This window comes from Myotis nattereri (assembly GCF_964212035.1).
Source record: "Myotis nattereri genome assembly, chromosome: 5".
Lineage (NCBI taxonomy): Eukaryota > Metazoa > Chordata > Mammalia > Chiroptera > Vespertilionidae > Myotis > Myotis nattereri.
This window is the reverse complement of record NC_138080.1, coordinates 10,638,254-10,662,394: the sequence shown is the minus strand read 5'-3', so window position 1 is coordinate 10,662,394 and position 24,141 is coordinate 10,638,254. Positions and strand designations below refer to the sequence as shown.

General features: G+C 57.2%; 2 protein-coding genes across 7 annotated transcripts in view; one reads left to right on the top strand and one right to left on the bottom strand.

Annotated features, from left to right (window-relative positions):
- Window positions 1-9,001: 9,001 nt before the first annotated feature.
- PRR36 (proline rich 36) lies at window positions 9,002-13,263 on the top strand. The gene is made up of 6 exons (XM_081091544.1): window positions 9,002-9,011; window positions 9,537-9,814; window positions 9,931-10,030; window positions 10,315-10,427; window positions 10,521-12,293; window positions 12,479-13,263. Exons 2-6 carry the CDS (start codon window positions 9,544-9,546, stop codon window positions 12,988-12,990), a joined length of 2,769 nt encoding a protein of 922 aa, XP_080947670.1. The 5' UTR covers window positions 9,002-9,011; window positions 9,537-9,543; the 3' UTR covers window positions 12,991-13,263.
- A 2,306-nt stretch (window positions 13,264-15,569) lies between these two features.
- EVI5L (ecotropic viral integration site 5 like) overlaps window positions 15,570-24,141 on the bottom strand; it is a 33,506-nt gene continuing 24,934 nt past the window's right edge. For 4 of the 6 annotated variants that reach the window (XM_081091539.1, XM_081091543.1, XM_081091542.1 and 1 more), the window contains 10 exons: window positions 23,704-23,757; window positions 22,807-22,839; window positions 21,625-21,765; window positions 19,780-19,908; window positions 18,001-18,141; window positions 17,744-17,899; window positions 17,505-17,651; window positions 17,327-17,422; window positions 17,154-17,249; window positions 15,570-17,015 (listed from right to left, as the gene is read on the bottom strand). In XM_081091539.1, coding sequence (XP_080947665.1) covers window positions 16,737-17,015; window positions 17,154-17,249; window positions 17,327-17,422; window positions 17,505-17,651; window positions 17,744-17,899; window positions 18,001-18,141; window positions 19,780-19,908; window positions 21,625-21,765; window positions 22,807-22,839; window positions 23,704-23,757 — 1,272 coding nt within the window. In that variant the 3' untranslated portion in view covers window positions 15,570-16,736. The remainder of the gene's footprint in view (window positions 17,016-17,153; window positions 17,250-17,326; window positions 17,423-17,504; window positions 17,652-17,743; window positions 17,900-18,000; window positions 18,142-19,779; window positions 19,909-21,624; window positions 21,766-22,806; window positions 22,840-23,703; window positions 23,758-24,141) is intronic. The other 2 variants (XM_081091541.1, XM_081091540.1) reach the window with 2 other exon arrangements.

The window sequence follows — 24,141 nt, the reverse complement described above, 5'->3', positions numbered from 1 at the left end:
CCTGCCTATGAGAGAGGAGGAAGTGTGGTGCGGAGACCTCAGGCAGTGGCATCTGCTGCTGGCTCCCCCTAGGAGCCAGACGCTGCTCCGGATCTGCACTCTACCCTGCCGAAATCTGGCAGAACCCAGGAGCTGTGCGTCCCCTTTCCCTCTCCCCCAGACCTCACCTCCTTCCTGGAGTCAAGCAACTAATGCTCTCACTACTTCTGCTCCCTGGGACCTCTGCACCAATCTGAACCTGCCTGCCCTTTCAGGGCTCAGGAGGGCTGTCCCCAGCGCCACTGTCCCCCAGCTAGCCTGTGTGTCCTTCTTTCAGAACCAGGGCGTCTCCTACCCTTAACTATGAGCCAGGCAAAAGTCCCTCTGCTGCTCTTTTGACTCCAGACCCTGGGTGTCTGAGTGTCAGGACTGGCTCTCCACCACTGGACGAGAGGATGGCTCAAGGCACAGGACTTCCGGGGCGTGGGCCCTGCCACCCCCTTGAGGGGAGCTCGGGGCACCACCTCCAAACTCCAACCGGAAAAGCCGGCTGGAGCCTGGCTCCGATTACAGGCCCCAGGGACAGGGAGTGGCAAAACTGAAGGCTGGTCAGCCCTTGGGGTGTGTGGCTAGGACACCTGGGTTTATAGAGGGAATGTACCCAGAATCTGAGGCAGAAAAAGACACTTAGGCTCTGAAAGTGTAGGGCAGGGGGTGCCAGGGTGAGTGAGGCTGTGGCAGAGAATCAGGAAATGAAAAATTTGGGGAGAGAGCCAGTGTGACATCTATGACTGAGACAGGACTGGGCGGCCAGCCCACTGCCTGTCCCTGGGTTTCATTTTAGACCAAGGTATCCTTATTCCAGATACAGATGGCCAGGTGCAAGTCACACAAAAGCCACAAGCCTGGACCAGGAGCCCCCCTCTTCTCTCCCTGAGGCTGGAGGTGGGAGGAGAGGGAGGTAGCAAGGCCACCACTGCCTCTGAGGGGGATCCTAGGCCACCCACCTCTCCCAGCATCCATGGTTCCCAATATATAGGCCTCATTTTCTCCCAATGGGTTCCTGGAGCCTGCTCTCCTCATCCTGATAGCTTCACTGGTGCAGGCTGGGCAAGGAAGATAGCATCTGGGCCACCAGCTGGTCCTCCAGCCCTTCACCCATCTTCAGGGGGAACCTGACCCAGTCCCACACCTGCACCAAAGGCTCTGACACTTCCCTTTCCCATCCCCTCATCCCTTGAAAGCCTTGGGGATTTAGTGGGTGGAGATAGAGGATACAGGCCCCACCCACTTAATCCCATCAGAGGTTCCCACCACTGTACCAAGATGGGGATAGGCTAGCAAGATGGGTACATGTCTGCTCACACCCAGACTCTTGGGCTCCCTGACTCAGGCCCTGACTCACCCAGCACCAGGCACACGCAAGGAGGTGCACAAAGAACACAAGATCCCTTATGCAATAGCTCATTCCTCATACTCAGTTTTATACTATCCTAAACAAAAGCCAAGTAAAAATGCCCCAGTGCATCCCAGTCAGTCTTGGTCACCAGGGGATCTGATAGAAACATACCCAGGGCATCTTAACAGCCCCAAGCACCCAAAAGTACATTGCAGCCACCAAAAGGGTCACTTGGGGGCATTTTGAAGTGTACACATTTGTGCATGTGGGCCTAAGTGCACAAACACTGAACTGAGGGGAGACCTAGGACCAGGGAGACACCACACATCCTTTTCCAGTCCCTGCCACTTATGGTTTCCCCTGCCCTGGCTACCTGTCCCTGTAAGAGACACTGCTCAGTTGCTTAACTTAAAAATAGGAACTCTGGGGGCTGCAGCAGGGGACTTCCTACCTGAGTTCCTGCCACATTTCAGGATCCATCTCACAATGGCAGAAGTTCACTTCTGGGGTCCACAATCAGGCAAAAAGAGACCCCTAAGGTCCCCAGCAGATTGCTCAGTGGTTCCCATGGAACAAGGTGCATATATAACACCATCAGAGGCAGACATGAGGGGTTATCATTATGTGTCTCCATGACTCAGACTTGATTGTTGGAACCTGCCATTAAGCTTCCACAGACACAATGCCCCCCCTTTGTCTGAGCAGGGCTAGTGGGAGGGTCCAGAGAAGAGGACTTTCGGGATGGGGGAAACCCTAAGAAAAACAACAATGGGGCCACACACACAACTTACAGCCACCATGTCTCAGTGAGCATGGGTGTTGAAACTCTTTTTCCAGCCTCAAAGGGAGAGAAATAATTTGCGCAAGTTTTTTTGCAATGATTGCATCCATTCTGTTCCATTTTGAGAGAAAACCTCTGGCAGAGACTAGTATCTTTGCCAAAAGAACTTCAGTAGGGGAATATGGAGGTGAGATGGTGGGATGGCTGCTCTGCATGCCAGATTGAAGAAGGGGTCCCTGTCAGCCTAGGATAGGTACATGCCCCCTACCCAGTCTTAGCTCCACCCATCCACACTTGACCCTTAGGCTTCTCCTCTCTTAGGCCCTCCCCAATCCTCTAACCTGCCTCCAAAACACGTGGTGGTGAGGACTCCTGCTCTAGCCCCTATCCCCACCCACAGTCCATGCTAAGAGTAAAGAAAAACACAGCAGCAGTTGTCAGCACCTGTTGGAACAGGCCTTGGAGGGCACAAGGTCCAACCTTTTGACTTTTACATAAGGGAGAAACTGAGGCCTTGGTGGGGGAGGATGGGACTTAGTAGCAGATGGTGGTGGTGGGGGCGGGGGTGGGGGGTGCTGCGGTCACACCTGGGAACTCCCAACCTAGTGCTTTTCCAAGGTGCCCTGCCAGGACTTGGGGGTCTAGGTTCAAGAGTCCCAGAGAGGGCAGCCTGGTGAAGAACCCAAGTGGTGGTTCTGGGGCCTTATGGAGCTCAGAGATGAGTTGTTGCTGTTGTCTCAGAGGCCAAGAAGGGGGAAACATCATGAAGACCCCTTCTCCCCTCCCCCTCCATCCCCACCCTAGGTCGCCCCACAGCCTGTCCTTGGCCAGGTCTGCCTGCCCTGCACCCTTGGCCTGAGCAGGGCCTACCCTCTTTCTGCCCGCACCTTTCCTCAGCTGCCCTGTGCCCCAGGCGGTGGCGGTGGGCTCAGGCCACTGTGCCAGCCATATTTGGGGCAGTCCTCCTGTGGGCCCGACCCCCACCCAGCAACCTGGTTCCCAGCGGTGGAGAGAGCCACCTACTCACCGCTCAGGGTGGAGCTGGGCCCAACTCCTGGGTCCCTGCTCCGGCAGAGTTAGTTCCCGGGCCAGGCTGGGTGAATCAGGGCGGGCGGGACCGTAACCAGGAGCCGCCCCGCCCCGCCCACCTGACGTCTCAGCCCTGCCTCCCTCCGGGTGCTTCCAGGTGGCCCCTGACTCCTGGCGCCCGGGATCGCAGAAAAGGGTGACCTGCTCTCCCCAAGGTGGTCCAGCGGCCGGTCTTAGGAGCAGGGGCCCTGACCTCTGGGCTCGGCTGCCATTGGCTTGGACCTGGCCTGGGTCATACTGATGAGGATCGAGGCATTGCGCATCCGCGGGGGCGCTCTCCTTGGAACCAAACTGTACAGATGGAGTCAGAAAAAGAGAAAGGGTCTCCTCCTTCGCCCACCACAAGGTGCAGCCACCTGGCTTTGAGGCCCAACCAAGGAACCAGTGATCAAGGTCCAGAGAAGAGAAAGGGGGCTCCCACTTCCTGCTCTGACCATCCAGTCAAGGAGCTGAGTAGAATGGGGGTGCTTACATGTTTGTCCACTGGGGTAAGACAGGGAGCACACTGCTGCCAGGTCCTTGGGTGGTCCGTGGATAGGTGCAGGGGGGGTCAGAGGGCTCTGGGAGGTGGGGCTAGAGTCCAGCCTGGGAGGCCAGCTTCTAGGATGACTCTGTCTCCCATGCCCACCCTTTCCTTCCCACAGGGAGGCCTGGGTTGGGTCTTAGACTAGCCCGGTGGTCGGCAAACTGCGGCTCTCGAGCCACACGCGGCTCTTTGGCCCCTTGAGTGTGGCTCTTCCTAAGCCTTAGGAGTACCCTAATTAAGTTAATAACAATGTACCTACCTATATAGTTTAAGTTTAAAAAATTTGGCTCTCAAAAGAAATTTCAATTGTTATACTGTTGATATTTGGCTCTGTTGACTAATAAGTTTGCCGACCACTGGACTAGCCAATTGCCCAATTCAGCCTGGGGGTATAGGCAGTTGAACCTTGATCTGCTTTGACTACAAAAACAACCAAGGGGCCCTGGCCGGTTTGGCTCAGTGGATAGAGCATCGGCCAGTGGACTGAAGGGTCCCAGGTTCGATTCCGGTCAAGGGCATGTACCTTGGTTTCGGGCACATCCCCAGTTGGGGGTGTGCAGGAGGCAGCTGATCAATGTTTCTCTCTCATCGATGTTTCTGCCTCTCTATCCCTCTCTCTTCCTCTCTGTAAAATATCAATAAAATATATTTTTTTTAAAAAAAAAACCCAAGGGAATCTAGACTAGAATGGGGAGTGGTCTAACTTGGGACAAAGAAGCCCCGGAGTTCACCATGTTAGGCTTCCTGAGACCCTGAAACCTTGAAGGTTGGGACTCCCATAGCTTAGATTCCTCTGTGAAACCCTATAATGCATTCCACCCTCTGGTACTCCACCTCTGTTAAGTCTTGGGCTGCCTCTGAGGAGCCATTTGAAACTAAGTACTTTCGCCCTCTTCCTCAGTGGCCTTTTCCTGCCTCCCGAGAAGCTCCTTGATATCTATGCCCTGGGGTTTGTTCCCAACTTTGTTCTGGAATAAGCATCCAGCTTGGCACACTTATGCAAGGGTCTGAGGTCACTGGGCTGGAAGCCCCGTTAGCTCCAGGCAGGGGTCTCTGCTGCTCCTTTCAGTGTCCCCAGCACTTGGAATGGTTCCAGGCACACAGTGGTGTGCATTCAGTTAATGATGAGTGGGTGGACGATTGAGCTGTTATCTTAATTCGGGCTCTTCTAGTTGCAGACTGTGAGACAAGGAATTGGATGTAAATAGCTTATCTGAGAAGTGATCCCAACAAGCACTAATGGTGAGACAGTGGGGAGATGAAAGTGGGAAGGGAGGGAAGCCAGTAAGCTTTAATGAGGGTACATCAATGAGGATGAATGAGCAGGTTGACACTGTGGGCAACCATGGCTCCATTCTTCTGGTGGACTCTGGGAGATTGTGGAAGACACCCAGTTGTTGAAGTTGAAGTACTAATATATCAGATCCTGTTTGTCTTGGCTGAGGGCTGCTCTGCAGAAGGGAAATGGAGGGGCATTAATTCCCTGGTACTTTTGACTTTCCTGGCATGTGGGAACCATGGGTGCTCAGGAGATATGGAGGGGGCTTTAGGCACCTGCTGCACGGATTGACGCTTGAGTGGGATGGATGGGTCATAGGACACACATACAATCTTTCCAGTTGTTCTCCAGAAAGACTATTCACTTTATGTTCCCATTGAGAATGGGTGAAATTTTCCCACATCAATAACACCCAACTTTTAAAGAAAGGTGATAACAGAACTTACCATCTTAACTATTTTTAAGTGTACAGTTCAGTGGCATTAAGCACATTCGCAGTGTTCAGCAAATATCCTCACCACCCATTTCTAAAACTCTCCCAAACTGACACTCTATCCCCATTAAGCATTTACTCCTCTTCCCCCTCCCCAGGCCCTGGCACCCAGGATCTGCTTTCTGTTTCTGTGGATCTGACTCCTCTAGGGACCTCATATAAGTGGAGTCACACAGTACTTGCTCTTTTGTGACTGGCTTATTTCACTGAGCATAATATCTTCAAGTTACATCCATATCTTAGTCTGTATCAGAATATCCTTCCTTTTTATGGCTAAATAATCTTCCATTGTATGGATGGACCACATTTTGTTTAACCATTCACCATCAAGAAACCCTTGGGTTGCTTCCATCTTTTGCCCATTGTGAATAATTACACACAAGTGTGTAAATATCTCTTGGAGTTCCTGCTTTCAATTCTTTTGGGTGGAATTGGTGGATTATATGGAAATTCTCTGTTTACTTTTTTGAGGACCATCCATATTGTCTTTCACAACAGCTGCATCATTTTACATTCCCAACAACAGTACACATGATTGCCCATTTCTCCACATTTTCACCAACACTTGTACTTAATACCCAGCTTCTGAGGTTTTGTGAACCTGAGGTAGTTAGCTAGTTCTGCATAACAAATTACCCCCCAAAACCTAGCAGCTTAAAACAAGCATTCACTCTCTTGCAGTTTCTGAGGGTCCAACAGTCTCCCTCCCCCACCAGCTCCCAGCAACTACTGTTTTGTTTTCTGTCACTATAGATTAGCTTTCATTTTTCAGAATGTTCTGTAAGTGGAATCATACAGTGAAGTCTGTGTGTGTGGCTTCTTTTGGTCAGCAGAATGTTTTTGAGATTTGCCTCTATTTTGAGTGTCCTGGTAGTTTTTTGTTTTTTGTTTTGTTTGTTTTATTGCTGAAGAGTATTCCATTGTAGGGATTGCAGGGTATGCTTTGGTTTGTGTAATCCATCCCCTTGTTGATGGACCAAATTTGGGGAATGGTCTTATATGAGGGCAGAATCCAGATCTCAATTAGATGCAGGATGGAGTCAGTTTAGCCTTGGAGGGACCCTTGCACCAAAGAAGACAACAGAGCAGGGCTCTGGGCAGGCAGCTATGACTCAGGAGGGCACTGCTGGTGAATGGATAATCAGGCAGGCAGGGGAACCAGGCTGCTGTACTGCCAGAAAGTATTCATTCACACAAGTGATCCTCAATAGACCTGGGGATGAAGAGAGGCCTAGAATGATCCAATCCAGAGGGCAGTGCCCTGGGGGCCGGGGGGGGGGGGGGAGGGGAGGGAGTGATGAGGAGGGGTGTTTGAGGAGCACCTCTCCAGGCTGAAGGGAGGGTTCATTGCAAGGATGGGTTCTGAAGATAGGCTTTCACCAGCCAAAGCAGGGTATTCAGTTCTGAGCCTGGCTTCTCTCTTTTTTCTTCCATTTCCTGAACCTCAACTGTGGACACAACTACTGAAGCAAGAAAATGCAAGCCTCTGCTTCCGACCAGGCTAAATATGTTTTTATTGATTTTAGAGAGAAAAGGAGGGAAGAAGAGAGAGAAAAACAATAATGAGAGCTCCGCGGGTGTGACTCAGTGGTTGAGCGTCAACCTATGAGCCAGGAGGTTGCGGTTCCATTCCCAGTCAGGGCACGTGCGCAAGTTGTGGGCTTGATCCCCAATAGGGGTCGTGTAGGAGGTGGCCGATCAATGATTCTCTCACATTATTTATGTTTCTATTCCTCTTTCCCTCTCCCTGCTTCTCTATGAAATTAATAAAAAACATTTAAAAAGCAAGAAATATCGACGAGAGAAACATCCATAGGCTGTCTCCTGCATGCCCTCTACTGGGTATCAAGCCCACAACCTGAGCATATGCCTTGGCCCAGAATCAAATCTGCAATCTCAGTGCATTGGACAACATTCAACCAACTGAGCTACACCAGCCAGGGCAGGCCTGGGGTTCTTTTTATTGGGGTAGAGGGTGGTGCCTAGGGTTTCATGAGCTCACTCTTTATTGGTGAATTTAAAGCATGGAAAGGAAAAAAAATGGCTCAAATGGTCAACCAAAATCTCTAAAACAAAGGACCCTTAGTGGGGAAGACAGCCTGGCTCTTCATCTACTTGTGTGGCTGGCAGTGTGTTTATTGGAGATGGCCATCCTTGAGGTGGCTACCTCTACAATGAAAGTTTAATCAGTCCCTTGCATTACAAAAAATTTAAAAACCCAACTTTCATGGCTCACATACATCATCTTCCCCTCCCCCCATGACAGGTTCACCCTGGTGTCAAGTGCCACCCTTCTTGGTCCTGTGCTTGGAAGCCTCCTAAGTCCCAGGCAAGTATGAGCTGCTTCTGTAATCAGTGTGTGTGGGGGGGTGGGGGGGCACCCTTGCATGTGATGGGGAAAGGAATGGAGCCGAGGGAGCCGGTTCTTTGGGATGGGGCAAGGGGGAGAAAGCACAGGATGTGGGGGGAACACAGAGCTGGGGAGGGCACATGGCATCAGCTGGGCACAGGACACCTGAGGACGGCCATCTCCCTCTTCATACGCCTATGCCTTCCATGCCACAGTCCCCTATCGAGTTCCTCTACTGAGACCACTTGCACGAGTTGATGAAGTCACCAGAATGACACCTCCTACCAGCTGGGCAGCCTTGGACAGGATTTTCTCAGCTCCTTCATGTACTTGTTTTGACACCTCATAACCTCCCATACATAATCTTGACCCCACCCCCACCCCCCCAAAAAATCCTATCTCTGTCAGGAAGCCTTTCCTGACCTCACGGCTTCATGTGATTTAGGTGGGTGTGGAGGTTGGGGGTGCCTTGTCCTGCAGAAGGCTGGGCCACCTCTCACCATATTCAGTTTCTCTCTCCCTCTTGACCTCCCTTCCTTTCTTCCCCCAAATTCAGGATTTGTCCCTAAATTCCCAGGGCTGCATTCTCCCAATAGTCCTCTCCACCTAGGTAGGGATTTTCTTGGGGTCTGGGAAAGCCTTTGGATATGACAGGGGCGGATGCCTCTAGGGACCCAGGGGGGCCTTGCCCCGTAGGTCCCAAAGGCCAGGACAGAGACCAGGGACACTGAACTGCCGGATTGGCCCATGGGGCCGGAGGTGCGGTCCGGCCCCCTGGTTGCCAGGGCCTTGTGCATGTTGTGGTGGGGAGGCCAGATGCGTGACCTCGCGGGATTCCCGCCTCCCTTCCCCATCCCCTCGGGTTCGGTCTCGGCGTGCTCCTGCGCCGCGCGGAGTAGCCTCCCCTCCCTCCAATGCGCGCCTCTCCCTAACCCTCGGCGCGCTCCCGCCACCTTCCTGGGCTGGATCTGGCGCGTGCGCCCCTCGTCTTCTGAGCCCGCGGTCGAGGGGCGGGCCCGGCTCCGGGCGCCACCGCCCCGCAGCCCCCTTTCCTCGCTGCCGTACAACCCCACCCCAGGCGACCCTGCGTGGATGTGCGGGAGGCCGAGTCGGAGGTGAGTGCGGCACTAGCAGGTGGAGTGGGCGGCGCGGACTCAGCCCGGCTGGGTGAGGGCATCTCGCTCCGGACGCGGTTCTTTGTCTCTCCGAGCTGGTGCGCGGGCGGCTGGGGCCGCTCCTCCTCCCGGCAGGTGCTGGCGTCCCTCGAGGCTGGCGAGGGGACCCGGGTGTGCGCTCCCGTCCCCCCACCCCATCTGGAGCCTGTGGGATCCCCCTGTCCCAGAGGCTGGTCGTCTGGGTCCCTAGGGAGCGAGGGGTAGGGGCGTGGATCTCGGGTTCTGAAAGGGAGCCGAGACAGGACAAGGGGGATGGGCTGGGGTAGGCAGGGCCTGGAGGAGGGTGATGGGGGTAGGACTTGGGGGCAACCTTGAGCAGCTGGGCTGGTGAGTGGGTGGGTGGGTGGGAGGGAAGTGGATCGAGGCCGTGGGTGGCGACGCTGGGGAAGGGTCAACGAGGTGCCAGAAGCCAGGTTCCTGCAGGCTGCATAATGGTCCAAGAGCGGGACGCCGTCTTTTCATCAGGTGCGGGATGGACAAGAGAGACAAGGCCAGGGCAGGGGCCGCTGCGCGGACGACGGCTTCTCACCCTCCGGGACGTCGGAAAACCCCCAGGCCCCCAGCGTCTCCTCGACCCCCTCCACCAGTAATCCCCACGGCCCTCAGAGTTCTGGGAGCAGGGGGAGCTGCGGGGCGAGGGCCCCTGGCCGAGCGAGGGGCCGGCGCCCGGCCAGCCGCACTTTCTGAAGCTACTTCCGCGGTGGAACCCACGCGGAGCACCGGGACAAGCCCCAGCAACCCAGGTATCCTAGCCTCTTTCTCCGAGTTCGATCCCATCTCCCTGTACCTCTTTCCTTCTGAGCTATCAGACTTCCTCTACTTCCTGGGGCGCGCTGTTAACTAGGCCTTCTCCGGGCAGCCACGAGGCTCGCAGCGGCGGGGAGAGGGGAGCGGACCCCTGCCAAGATCCCTGACCCAGGCTCTATCTCTCACCCTGGACGAGCCAGCGGTACCACCAGGTAACTCCCCGATCCACCGCCCCCTCCTCCTCGCCCCCTCCTCGCCTCCCTAGGTAAGGGTCAGTGTCACTCTCTGGAATCATTTTACATATGAATTGGGATGTGGGCACACTTGCAGATGACCGGGTGCAAATTGGGTGAAAGCCATTCTAAGGCTGCAAAGGGTCCATGTGTCCCATTTCACAGATGAAGAAGAAAATGTGAACTTTGGAGGTCAAAAAGGAAAGGGGGAGCATGGGGTGGGGAGGTGGGCTCTGCCCTGAGCATGCCCTCCCCACCCTCAGGCTAGGCCCTCTTGGGCAGAAAGGACTCCGGCTCCCAGCTGAGGAACCTAGGGGCAGAGGAAAAACCCCAGAAACTCCCAGAATGAGTGCTCTGAGTGTGGAGACACGGAGAGGTTCGTGATCTGGGGAGGAGTGGGGCTCCTGGGCAGTGAGGGGGACCAGCCTGTAAGTATCGATGACCCCTTTGCCTTCTGCTTTGTCCCTAGACTCTTCCGGTCCCACCCCAGGCGCTCCTTTCCCAGCCATCTCCCACCGGTCTCGGGGTGGGGGTGCTGATGTGGGACTCCCTCGGGCAGCTTCCAATGCCCGGCAACGACCCCTGGCGGAAGCCCCCAGGAAATCAGTGAGCAATGCCCCGGAGCGCAGCACCGTGGAGCCGAGCCCTGCTGCCAGGAGACGACCCAGCTCCTGCGGGGGCCTCCAGAGGCCAGCCTCACGCCTCCTGGCCTCTAGCGCCACCCCTTTGTCCTCCCCAGCCCGCTCCCCGGCCTCGCTGGGTGGAACACCCCGGGCCCTGGGGCGCTCCTCGCAGGCCAAGTCGAAAGGGCTGCAGGCTCTGCGCCCCCCACAGGCCGCACCCTCAAGGAAGGGCGCAGCCATCCTGCAGAGCCTTTCTCCCCCTTTGGCCACTTCATGTCCACGGATTCAGACCGCACAGCTGGCACCGCCTGTCCTTATCACAGCCACTACTCTGCGGGACACACCCCTCACATCTCCCCCCGCCACGCCGCCTTCGCAGGCGCTTACGGGTCCTCTGGCCACGTCCTTTCCGCTAGCTCCGCCTCCCTCTGCTTCACTCTCTCTGCAGAACCTCCCCTCTCCGCCAGCCACACCCCCTTTGCAAACTCCACTCACACACCTGAGTACATCCTTTCCAGAGGCACCCGCCTCTCCCACGGCCACTCTTCTAGCTCCAGTCTCTCCTTCAGGTTCACCTCCTCTGCAGAGTACGTCCCCTACCCAGGTTTCTCCGGCTTTGCCCTCTCCTCCGACTCTCCCGTCTCCCTTGACCACACCACCAGCCACACCCCCTCCACGAGTCCCTCTTTCTCAGTCAAGGTCTCTGCGGAACTTACCCTCTCCCTTAGCCACAGCCCCTCTGCAGGACTTTTCTGCGCTGACCACTCCCCCCGCACTGGCCAGTCCTCTGTCTCCGCCCCATCTTCAGCCCTCGGCCTACACACTGGCTTTACCTCCCACGCAGGACCCTCTTCTAGCCATAGCCCCTCCGCAGGCTCCTCCTTCACTGGCCACGCCTCCAATGCAGACCCCACCTCTGGTCACGCCCCCTCTTCAGGCCGCTCCCTCTTTGGTTCTGCCTCTTCTACGGGCCCCACATTTTCTGGCCTCACCAGCTTTGCAAGCCCCTCCCCTGGACACGCCCCCTCCACAGAGTCCATCTTCTCTGGACACACTTTCTCTACAGGTTTCTCCCTCTTCTCAGACCCTGTCCCCTCTACAGGTCTCACTTTCTCTGGCCTCACCACCTTTGCAGGCTACTCCTGTTCGGTCCAATCCTTTCCTGGCTCTGGCCCCTGTGCAAACCCAAACTCTGGCCTTGCCTTCTCTGCAAGACCCACCCCCTCCAATGGCCACGCCCCCTCCTCCGGCCCCACCTTCTCTAATTTTGTCCCCTCTGCAGGCCCTTCCCTCTCCCCCTGCCTCACCCCCTCTTCAGACTCCACGCCGCCCCCCAACCCCGGGTCCCGATGCCCCGATCCCGGGCCCACGGTTGACCCTGGCGCTGGCCTCGGCCCCGCCGCCCCCGCCCTCGCGCAGCCCGTCCAGTACTCTGAGCGGCCCGGACCTGGCGGGCCACAGCAGCAGCGCCACGAGCACCCCGGAGGAGCTGCGCGGCTACGACAGCGGGCCGGAGGGCGCCGCAGCCTCCCCACCCGCCGACGCGGAGCTCGCCGCCTGCCATCCGGCCGCCTGGAGCCGAGGGCCCGCTCCGCCGCTGGCCGCCCGCCGCACCCCGGGTGAGCAGCCTCTGGGACCTGGCGGAGCTGTGGGCGGGGCAAGGCGCTGGAATGTAGACGGACGGGTGGAAGGCGAGGCTTCGCCGCTCGGGGCGGGCAGTTGGGGCCGGGGCGGAGCTGAGGGACGGGGCGGGGCGGGCGGGGCTTATCGCTCCCTCTGGCTAGTTTGGCTCTTCTCGCTGCAGGAGTGCCCCTGCCTTGGCCTCCAGCTGCTGGGCCTGGCTCTGCTGACGGCCTGTGCACAATCTACGAGGCTGAAAGGCCTGAGCCGGCGACCGCCGCCCAAGGAGCGCTGGATCCCGGGCCCGGACCCGGCGCGGGTGGTGGGAAGGTGGCGGCCGGGACAGGGACACGGGTGGCCTCGCGCGGCGTGAAGCCAGCGCGCCTGGGCGAGCTGCCACTGGGGGCTCTGCAGGCGAGCGTCGTGCAGCACCTGCTGAGCCGGACGCTGCTGTTAGCGGCGACGGAAGGTGCCCCTGGCGACAGCGGCTGTGGCCCCGGGAGCGCTGGGGGTGGTGGCAGCGCGGGCGGCGCCCGGACTGCGCTCAGCGATGCTGAACTGGGTCGCTGGGCCGAACTGTTGTCTCCTCTGGACGAGTCCCGCGCCAGTATCACTTCTGTCACCAGCTTCTCCCCGGACGACGTGGCTTCCCCGCAGGGTGACTGGACCGTCGTGGAGGTGGAGACCTTCCACTGAGTCAGATTCTTCTAACTCCGCCCACCACACTCCACCCCCGCCTTAGCATCCGACCCTCCCGTTACACCTCTTGGTCCCTGGTCTCCTCCTTCTGGAATCCAGGTCTCCGTAGAATTTTGGCCCAAATTCGCGACCCACCCACACCTTTTGCCAAGGCCCTCCCCTCGAGCTTCGCCCCTTTGGCCTGGGACACGCTCCCCAGGAGCCCCGCTTCCTTACTCAGCCTAGCCCCCATCCCATGTGTATAGTTTGCAATAAAGCCAGGACACTGCCGCCTGTGCGTCTTTGTCTTTGCGGGAGGGTGGGGGGGATGAGGCTGAGGCTGTGGTGGGACTGGGCGATGCCAAGGGTGGTCTAGCCAGGCACACCCACCCATGTGCGTGAATGTAGGTTTTTTCCCCATCTGACTAATGTTGGAAACTTTAGGAGGGTCCCAATGGGTGAACTAGTGCGTTCAAGCTCTTCCCACACTGGGCCAGGGGAGCCAGCAACTCCTGGGAGAGGGAGAAGACACGTGGGAGGGGCTCGCTGGGGGTCGGAGGGCCCCTCCTCCCAGTGTGCACCCCCTTACCTTGCATGCCCCGGTGTGTTGGAGGGAGAGGGGGATTGCTCTGTTTCCTCTGGGGACTCCCTACTCAGGGCACACTGCCCTCTGCTTACCCAGGAGGCTGCAGTGCAGGGACCTCCTCAAAAGGACCTCCTATAGGGAGCAGGACCCTCCTGGGACAGTATGGGGAGGTGCCTGTAGGGCAACTTCTTCCAACGCTGGGTAGGAGACCAGGGAGTCTTCACCATGCCCCTTTATGGCTCACAACCCAGGGACCTCACTTACCCTCCCAACTTAGGGTATTCTCCCCAAACCAGGGGTCCTCACTAGAGCCAACCAATATCTTCATTTGTCTCCCCTGATCATAATTCCTTGCCCTTCCTCCCATAACCCAGTCACCCTGACCCTGGATTCCTCAAGCCCCAGCCCAGGCCCTTCTTTCCTAAGTGCTCCTTCAGGAAACACTCCCAGGCCTTTCCTCCCTCCATAAGGGTTTCCTGCTTCACACCAAGAATGATGGAGGCCTGGCAAGGACCACAATCCCCAGGGCAGGTAAAAGGACAGAGCAGGACTCGCTGGGTCCTCAGCCCTTTTTGTGCCCATAGACCCAGTCCTCATAATCCACCCTGCAGCCAGGCTCCTGTCAGACACAGATCACCCAGTTCTGCCTGTCCCCACCCCAGATATGGTGACCTCCCAACCTAGGGTCTGAGGAGAAATTGGCCCTATCCCAGCAGGACCCTACCACCTCCACCCCTGAGAGTCAACGTGTTGAGGGCACACAGCATGCTCCCTCATTCAAGGTCGAGTTCCCTGGCAAAACAGAGGTTCTCTTTCTAGCTGAGCCCTGGCAAGGACCCATGAGTCTTTCCTTCCAGAATGTGAGACAAACCCACAGGTGGGTGCTGGCTTCTTACCTACTGTGCAGTCAGGACCTCAGGGCCAGCCCCAAGAGGGAGCAGGGCAGAACCTCAGTTTCCCCTGGGGCCCTACCCCACCTGGGAAGCCAGTGGGGTGGAGTTACCCTATGAAAGCAGGAAACAGAGTAACTGTTGGGGGGGTCTCAGTGTTAATTCTGTATGTTGGGAATGGTGCATGGGCCCACAGGAGCTGTTTGTTAAGTGATGGGACAATATACGGAACTTGGCTGTCCCAGTGCATCACAGCATCCTGCTCTGCTGCTCAGCAGTCCTGGTTCCTTGAGGGGAGCTCATATTCTCTCTCCCCACTGCCCGGCTCAGTTTGGTCTTTGTCCTGGCCTCCTCACTGAACCCCAACACTATGGTCCATCTGATGGTGTTCCCCTCACCTAAGCTCTCCATAGCTCCCCACTGCCCTCAGTTCAAATAGCAAACTTGGCTTCTGACTAGAGAAACCACTTCCTGATCTGGCCATGCCAACTCTCTCCTGTTCCTTCTATCATGTGCTTCCTGCTGGTCCCTGCCATGTCTTGCCTTTATGCTTAAGCCTTCCCTGATCTTCCTGCTCACTCATCTACTGACCACTTGTCACATCAGCATGAAGGCTCAACTCCTTCTCCCATACCAGTGTTTGTCACCTTCACTACCCTGGGGATCCCTTAGAGCCAGACACAGGGCAGAGCACCAGGAGGGCCTCAGGAAGTATGGCTTAATGAACACAATCAGATTCCGAGACCCCAAATTGCTCCACATCTCTCAGGGGAGGCCCAAGCTGGGTCACCCAGGAGAGAAATCATGCCCCTTGTCCTCACTATCTCGAGCCACCCTTGTGAAAATATCAGGCTATCAGGGTCCATCTGTGACCTGTTCCCCCATACTAACCATCTCTCCCAAACCTCACACAGTTGCTCACTCTGAACCAGCAAATGCTCCTTCCTCTTCTTGCTGCACCCCAACCTGGGCACTTCTTTGGCACCCCTGCTATCCTGCTATAACCTCTACCTTTCTGGGAGGCTCCCAAGGACAAGGATAGCCTGCTCCTCTCCCTATTGTTTTAAGCTGGGCAAGGGGTTGTGGCCCTGAGGCTGTTTGCAGTCCCCTTACTCAGTGTCCCTTGTTTGTGACTGTGTAAATACACTTTATTTTCTATCCCCACCTGGGCGACATGTGGAGTGTGAACAGGCAGTGTGCAAAATGGTGGTGGGCAGTGTGAGAGGCACATGGAAGAGCCCCGCGATGCCCACCCTGGTCCCCAGGCTTTGTAACACTGAGAAGTGGGCAAATGGGAAGGGGTGAGGGGCTGAGCATGAATCCCCATTCCAGGAGGCGCTGAGGAGGCCGCTTCAGGCTCCAGGAGCCCCAGGAGTCAAAAGGCCCTGAAAGGGAAGGGGTCTGGGGGAGCATTGTTGGACTTTGGCACCATTCTTGGCTCTGATTGCAGAGACCACAGGACCACCATGAGGAAGGAGGCATGGGGATGCCACTCCTCTGGGCAGCTTCCTCTCCTGGGGCTTGGCCCTGGCAAAAGGGTGGCGCTGGGGAACCCAGGGAAGAAAGGGAAGTGGAGGCTGGGGACCCCTGGAGAGGAGGCTAGTCTGGGTGGCGGAGCCCTTCCATCACTGGTCAAGATGGGGTGATGAGGTGCTTCACAGAGGAAGATGTAGGGGCACTGGGGACCTGGGTCTCATGACATCCTTTCAGCTGCTCTGGCCCGCCTCCTCCCAAGAAGCAGGGACAGGCACTGTCCTGGCCTGGTTCCTCAGGCTGTGCACACCCCAGGTGACCCTGTACACAGTAAGGGGGACTTTGGTTTCTGCTTGGGCCATGAGGCCTGCATCAGGCAGTAAAGCCCAGCTTGGCCATCTGTCCCTGGAAGCCAGGGATCCCCAGGAACATTGTGAGGTGTTGACATCCAGCCCAGAGTGGCCCCTTCTTCCTCAGGCCTCCTCCAGCTCGTTGGCCCTTCCCAGCAGGGCTACCCTCCTGTTACCCAGGCCTGGTGGGAGGAGGGAGCTTTCTGTTACCAGTCCTGGGACCTCTGTGTCCTCTCGTGCCCTTTCTGTTAAGAGGGGCAGATTTCCAGGCAACTGGGCCTAGAGGGGTACTGACCAAGATGGTTAAACAGTGCTGGGGAAGGTGGGTATGACAGGTACCCTGAGGATCCTCAGGCTCCAGCTCTACCCTCTGCATCCTGCTGTGTCCCTTGGAGTGGGTTTGGAGTTTAAGTGTGGCCCTGGAGGCCCTCCCCCACCCCCAGCTCTAGGCTCAAGGGCAGGGCCTCAATTGTCCAGGCCCTGACTGTAGGGTGTGGCCAGCTCCTCGGCATCGCTGTCTGAGCTGCCTTCACTGTCCTTGGCTGGCCGCTCCAGACTGCGGAGGAAGCGAGCGTCTTGGGGGGACAGCGGGTAGAGTGTATCCTGCAGTGCTGCGCCCACGCCCATGCCCAGCAGCTCCTCATCGGACGAAGGCAGTGAGTCCTCATCCAGATGCCGGGCCAGATGTAGCCCGTCAAAGGCCAGTGGGTCCTCGAAGGATGGCGGGCCCTTCAGTAGTCGCACCTGGGGCAGGACGGCAACTGGATGTGTGGACCCACCTGTCCCTGGGCACCCTCCTCTCCCGCACCCCAGGCAGACACTGACTTCTGGCTGGACACCAAATGAGGATACGCAGGGCTCTCAGGTCCCTCCCGCGCTCACCTCGGCCTTCAGCTCCTCTATCTGGTCCTTGAGCTCCCGGATGTACTGCGAAGAGTCTGAGTGGTTCAGCTGGCCCTGGATGCGGCCCTCCTCCCTCTGTGGGTGAGCCAGGTTACAGGGGGTCAGGCAGCATCCAGGCCTGGAGCACGCTTCATCCCACCCCACCCCCTCACCTGGATCTCCAGCTCTGCAATGCGTTGCCGCATTTCAGCCACCGCAGCCATGCTGTCCGCCTCTCGCAGGCGCACCGCCATCACCTCCTCCTTGCTCTGAGGGCAGTGGGAAGAAGGCTGGTCAAGAGCGAGGCAGGCAGGGGTTGGGGTGGGAAGGCGGGATCCGGGAAGGGGGCACCTTGCACTCGGCCTCTGCCTGCTTGCGGCGGCTTTCACTCAGCTGTGTCTGCAGCCCCTTGTTCTGCGCAGCCAAATACTGCAGCTTCTCTTGCAGCGCCGCGCGTTCTGCCTCTACGCGGTTCAGAAGGTTGCGGTGGATGTGGTCCTGGAGGAGGGAGGACGTGCGGGCGGGGGTCACGGCCTACCCGAGGAAGCAGCCGTGAACACCAAGACCCCGAGAGGGCGGCTGCGGCCCACCTGCGTCTCGAGTTCCACCACGCGCTGCCGCAGCTCTCGGCCCTCGGCCAGAGCCTGGGCCTCGCGCAGACGCACGCTCATCAGTTCGTCCTGCAGCTCGCCCAGGACCAGCTTCCGTGGGGACTCCTTCCAGCGGCCCCCGCGGGACAGATGGGCCTGCCAAGAGAGGCCGGTGGTCAGCCAGGGGCTCTTAAGCATGGAGGGTGGCCGACCTCCTGGTTGTCCCGCAGTTTCCTGTCCATTGGCGAGGGCCTCACCTGCCAGGTGTCGGAGAGCTCCTGCAGCTGCAGCTTCAGCTCCCTTGCAGAGGCCACTGCCTGGCCCTCTCGCACCTTGAGTGCCTTTAGCTCCTCCTGTAGCTGGGCCACGTTGTTCTCATCAGGCAGTGAACTGTTCCTCTGAGGGGGACAGGAGTGGTCAGAGCCTAGGGCAGCTGGTAGCCATGCATCCCCTTCCTGTAGGCCAAGATGCCTTCCCTTATTTCTTGTGGGCTCTACTTGGGGTAGCCCAGCTGGGAGAGGCCCTTGGGAACAGATCCACCTCTGTGGCCCCAGCTGTAGATCCTCACCTATAAAATGGCTGCCGGTGTGGCTCATTTGGTTGGAGCATCATCCCGTACACCAAAAGGTGGTGGGTTCGATTCCTGGTCAGGGCACATACCCAGGTTGCAGATCCAACCCCAGTTGGGGTACATGCAACAGATTTATCTTTCTTTTTTAAAAGTGTTACAGATGTTCCCCCCTTTTTCCTCATTGACTCCCTCCACCCTGCACCCCTCATAGATTTTTCTCTTATGTCAATGTTTGTCTCTCTCTCTCCCCACCTTCCTCTCTCTAAAAATCAATAAAAATAAAATGGCTATAAACACAGTACCTGTTCTCTCACAGGACTGGCTTAGGGCAACACCATAAATCTTACTGCTGAGGACACCAGGCAGGCTGGGTTTGGGACCAGTGCCTTCCCACCTGGGAATCTGAGATCCACTCCTATGGGGCCAGAGCCAGGACCTGCCCCAGCAGAAGCTGAGAAGACTGGACTTTGGCACCTTGTACCCACTCCTTCCCAGGTAGCCCCTCTTCCTGGGAACCCACTTAGGGTCAGCCCAGGCCCTGTCTTGGCTTCCCAAGGGTCAGGGATGAGAGATTTGTGTTCTGGCCTTTGGGAACAAAATCCAGTTTGCCACCCTGGGACCTCACTGACCCTTGTTTGGGTCAGAATCGGGGGAGAGAGCCAGGATCTACTGGGTACACATTTCCCTCCAATGTGGAGGGAAGCCCAGCTCTTGGGTAGCTGATGGGGATTGAGGGCTGTGGCAGAGACACCTGGGAGGCACCAGAGTAGTGCAGGCTCCAGGTGGGTGGGCGGCTTCTGCCAGAGTGACTATGTCCTGCTGCCTGCCCTCTTTTGGCAGCTTTGTAGAAGCTGAGTCAATAGTCAGTGTGAAAGCAGCTGGGGATTGACCCAGGAGGCCTGGGGTCCCCTTTAGGGCTGCAGGCAGGAGAGGGTGGCCCCTAATTTCCCCCTTGGTGAAGTCTCCATGGAGGTTCAGGTGGGGTGAGCAGCCTGGACCTGGGATTTCCCTTCCCTTCCTTCCCTCCTGGAAACTAGAGCCTGGGGGGGGGGGGGGGGCAGCGGGGGCGGGGTGGAGAGACACACAGGTAGGACAGGCTGTCCAGGAAGCCCATGAAAGCCAGTACACTGCTTTCTCTACCTGGTGCATGATGGTGGACGTGCCCTGATGTGTGTGTGTGTGTGTGTGTGTGTGTGTGTGTGTGTCTTTAGGACTTGGGAAGGTCCTAGGGGTGAGCAGCCCACTTCCTATCTGCCCAGACCCTCCCGTAGAGACCATAGGGGAAGCAATCTTGGGTTTCCTGGGACTACTGAAGCAGGATGATCTGATCCCAGGACACTCCCCCATGGTTCCCCTGGCAGCCCCTTTTCCTTGTTCAGGACTGATTATGTACCTCCTTAAGGGCATGCATCACCCCACCTTCCCTCCCCCAGAGTCTCCCAAACACCGGATTGCCCAGCTGCACCTTCTCCATGTCTAGAACCTTGTCCTGCATCTCCCGTAGGGCCCCTAGTGTCTCCATCTCCCGCAGCCTTGACTGTTCCAGCTCAGTCTCCAGGTGGGCCACAAAGTCCTCAGTGAGGCGAGGGTTACCCTGGGGACAGATGGAGAGCTGCATCAGTTCCCAGGCTGCAGCTGGAGGGTGGGCAGCCTTCCTGCCAGCTGGCTGTGAGCTCAGGACTTGCCTCCTACTCTCCAGAGCCCCAGGGCTGGGAGGGGGCTCAGGCTGTGGGTAAAGTGAGGAATCAGGAGAAAAACTGGATCCTCTTCCTGTGCCTTCTGCCTTCATGGGAGGAGAGTGGAACCCCATCACGGGGACCCTGATGACCAGGCCTAGTCTCCTTCCTGAGAAAGTCACACAGAGGGAACCTACTGAAGGGGACCTTCCATGGTCTCAGGATACTCCCGGAGGGATGCTAATGGCTGGTTCCCAGGATTGCTGGGGTGGGTGTGGAGAGGGTGGGGCTCAGGGCTATGGCACTCTGGGCCCTCTTTCTTCACCTCTCTCCTCTCTCTTCCCCCATATCTAAACAGGAAAGGACGGGAAAAGAGTTTGCTGGGTCCCCATTTCACTGCCCTGGTGGCCTGGCAGGGCATTCTCTGGAAGGTGGCCCCTGCCCTCTACTACCACCCCCCCCCCCCCTCCACTGGCCTCCTGTCCAGCTACCCAGGCCTGCTTGCTGCCCTCGACCACTTTGGGCCTCTGACATCCAAGGGTGCCAGTCTCTGCTCACACCCAAGGAGATTGTGCTCAAGGGCCAGTGTCTATGGCACTACCTGCCTCACCCATTTCTGCATCTCCTAAAGGACAGAGTTCAGGAGTGGCAGGTGTCTCTTTAGCCTGAAAGAGGGCATCATGCCAGTGGTGGGATGAGTCCAGCCCCAGTTTCCCCATTGGCCCAGCTGCTTCAGAGCAAGTTGGGGGCCACAGCACTGGCAGGTGAGGGGTGGGAGGTGGACACAGGTGAGAAATGGCGAAGCTCTCTGTCCCTGTCTCCAGGGACAAAGAATCAACTTAAATTCCTGAACTAAAGCCTGAGCCAAGGTCTCCAGGCCTGGGTGAGAGGTCCTCCCAGGGAACTACCCTTCCTTCTCTCCATCCATTGTTTCTTGACACCTGAGGTTTCTCCAAATCAGGGAGCCCACTTCACTGCCAGGCTTTGTTGGGATCAGGTCTGGATTGTAGTGTAGGGGCCCAGGGAACCTACAGCATCTTTCTCTGTCCGTCCAGGGCATGTGTGCACATGTGCATTCTGAACTTGGGGGCTGCAGCCGTTGGCAGGTCAATAGATAAGGAAGAAGCCTGCTGGGTAAATCTGAAGGAAGGTTCTGCAGATCTTTGCACAGTGCTCTAGCCTGTGAGTCCTTCCCACCACTGAGTTCAAGACCCCATAACAGACTTGCACTGCCCACTCATGCCAACCCTGCCAGTTCAGCGTAGTGGGCATAGACCAGAATCTCCTCTGAGAGGGCAAAGTCCTGGGTACTGGAGAAGGGAGCCCACTCCCTTGTCCCTCATCCTAGCTCCTACCCTTCATGGTTGACCCCTGGGGAAGCCCAGTATCTCCGAAGACCTTGGGGAGACACCAAGGAATCACAGGCCCATCAGTCAAGGTTGAATGCCTATGCCAGGAAGAGGGCCCTGCCAAGCACCCCCGAGGGTGGTGGAACATGGAAACCATATTCTCCCTCGGGTCAGGGGTTGCTTGTTGAGGGTGGGGCTGGGGGAGAGTATGCACTGAGCTCTGGGTGCTCTCCCCACCCAAGCGGGGGGTTGGAGTGTGGCCTCACCACGGTGGCCTGCTGGTACCTGCTGCTCCTGCAGCTGCCGGATGGTGCTCTGAGCTTTCTGCAGGTCTTCTGCTGCTGAGCTGCACTGCTGCCGCACCACCGCCAGCTCCCGCTTGATGACATAATTTTCCTCAGCCTCCTGTGCCCGTGTCACCTGTCCCTGAGTCGATGGAGGATAGGGCATGACCCTCTGCTCACACGCCAGGCCCTGCCTCAGGCCCACCTTAGAGGGAGTCCCAAGGGGGGCAGAGGAGTAGTGGGAGAGGGGTGAGGCCTCCTTTACTCAGAGTCTGGGATGGGGTGCCCACGGGACCTTGGAACAAGGGTGAGGGGTAGGCAGGTACAGGACACCAGGAGGAGCCTGGAGGAAGACACCGGTTCTCAACCCCGGGGTCCAAGTTCTGTGGCGCTTAAATGAAGACGGAGCCACAGGCTGGGGCTGCTGACGGCTTTGTCCCCTCCTGACTTCTGGCTGTTGCCCTCTGTCCCAGGGGAGGAGAAGCAAGTCCTTACCCAGGGTGATGGCACACTAGAGCTCAGGCTCTGCTGGTGAGGGTGGGGCAGCTGAGGCCTGGCTCCCCAGGGCAGGGTTGGGAGGTGGAATATGCCTCTCCCCTGGCCTTCCTCAGTTCTGATCTACCCCACCCAGCCTCATCCCCTCACCCCACCCAATGTGGGTCCCCCCCCATTCCATGCTTGGAGCCACCAGGTGGCAGGCGTAAGCTTCCAGATAAAGCCATTCAAGATAAGGCAGCAGCAGAAGCAGGTGAATGAGAGAAGATGGCAGGCCTTGCAGGTGGAAGCAGAGAGTGTGAAAGGCCAGAAGGGATGGTGTATATGTGTGGGTGGGGGAGGCTCAGCAATGCACACACTAAGGCCTGCTGTTGATGCACCCTCAGGCTCCCTGAGCCCTCCTAGGTCCCCACCTGTATGTCCTGGAGGGAGGAAACTTTGTGTCCCTGTGTGTGTACACACACTCACAGACACAGAGACATACCCTCAGTTGCCACATTTGCACACGCACAGCCACCTCCTCTAGATGGAACCTCTGTTTTCCTGAGAAGCAGTCCCCAGCCACCCCCATGCATCGTGCCAGGCCTGTCCCCCTCACCCATGGCAGCAACCAGGGAGGAGGCAGTATTGGCTGTCATGTGTAGAGACTAGGATGGAAACAGGAGAGTCAGAAGAAAAGCTACAGTACCTGGATTAACCTATCAGCCAGAGCAGCGCTCTCCTACCCGGCGAGGGAGTTCCCAGCAACAGGGGGAGGAGGCAGAGCAGAAGGTGCGGGACAGGAGAGGGGGAGAGACAGACAAGAACCACTTGTCACTAACGCAGTGAACTATGTCTAGAAGCAGGGGAGACAGGAGTGAAACCTGAGAACCAGAAAACCAGCATGACAGGACCTGGAGGAAGACCAAAGCCAGAGCCAGTTCCTTCCAGGAGAGGGGTCTGTGTGTGAGCTGAGTGGGAAGTCAGCTGGGCTCACGACTGGGGCCAACTAAGGCCAACTGGGAAAACTCAGCAACTTTGATTTGGAGGCTGAACAAGAATGGAGGCTTTGGGGCAAGGGCAATAAAATCCTGTGGACAACCTGTGGTCCATGCAGGGTCAAGTGAAAATGAGGGTAGAGCAGAAAGAGGGGCCTCCAACTCTACTTTCATTTTTAAAAACAAGATTGGGGCCATGGTCAAGGTTGTGGCACCCCATCATGGATCCAGTGGCAAGAACACCCCCTATTCCTTTACTCCCATCTCCTTCCTTTTGAGGGCAAGGCTTTCAAATTACAGGGTGGGGTGTCTTGTGGCCCAGTTCCAGGCATCTCAGTCAAAGTAGCAGTTCTACCTCCTCCTCTCCACCCAGACAGCCCTGGAGGGCACCGGACACAAATGGGTTGTGGTGATTGGACTTAACTAGGTTATCACTCAACCTCCAGCTCCAAGCTAATTTTCCCCACGGTCAGATTATATGGCAGCTCAAATATCAGTGGGGTTCATGGTAAGGCCTAGGGCAGGAGGCTTGCTGGCCCTCTGGCTGTTGAGTCCTGCTTGGAGCCTGGAGAGTTCAGTGTCTGACAGGCAGGTGGCATACCCCTCACCTTCTCCAGGGTCTCAATCCGCTGTTTCAGAAGTCGGTTCTCTGTTCGAAGCCTCTATGTGGGGAGAGGGGAGAGCATATCAGATCCTGCCTTCCACTTCTATACAGAGGTCTATTCCCCAAGGGGATAGGCCAACTCCCAGAGGCTTACATTTTTGGTCAATGATCCCAAAAAACAGGGCCAATTCCCATTCAGAACGGCCCATTAAATTTTTAAAAAAATATATTTTTACTGATTCAGAAAGGGAGAGGGAGAGAGAGATAGAAACATCAATGATGAGAGAGAATCACTGATCGGCTGTCTCCTGCACGCTCCCGCAATGGGGATTGAGTCCACAACCTGGGCATGTGCCCTAACTGGGAATCGAACTGTAACCTCCTGGTTCATAGGTCGATGCTCAACCACTGAGCCATGCCAGTTGGGCAGATTTTTTTTTTT

Coding starts and splice junctions, on each gene's coding strand:
- PRR36 (XM_081091544.1), top strand. CDS start 9,544: ATGGACAAGAGAGACAAGGCCAGGGCAGGGGCCGCTGCGCGGACGACG. Junction 9,815..9,930: donor GACAAGCCCCAGCAACCCAG/GTATCCTAGCCT, acceptor TTCTCCGGGCAG/CCACGAGGCTCGCAGCGGCG. Junction 12,294..12,478: donor GGCCGCCCGCCGCACCCCGG/GTGAGCAGCCTC, acceptor TTCTCGCTGCAG/GAGTGCCCCTGCCTTGGCCT.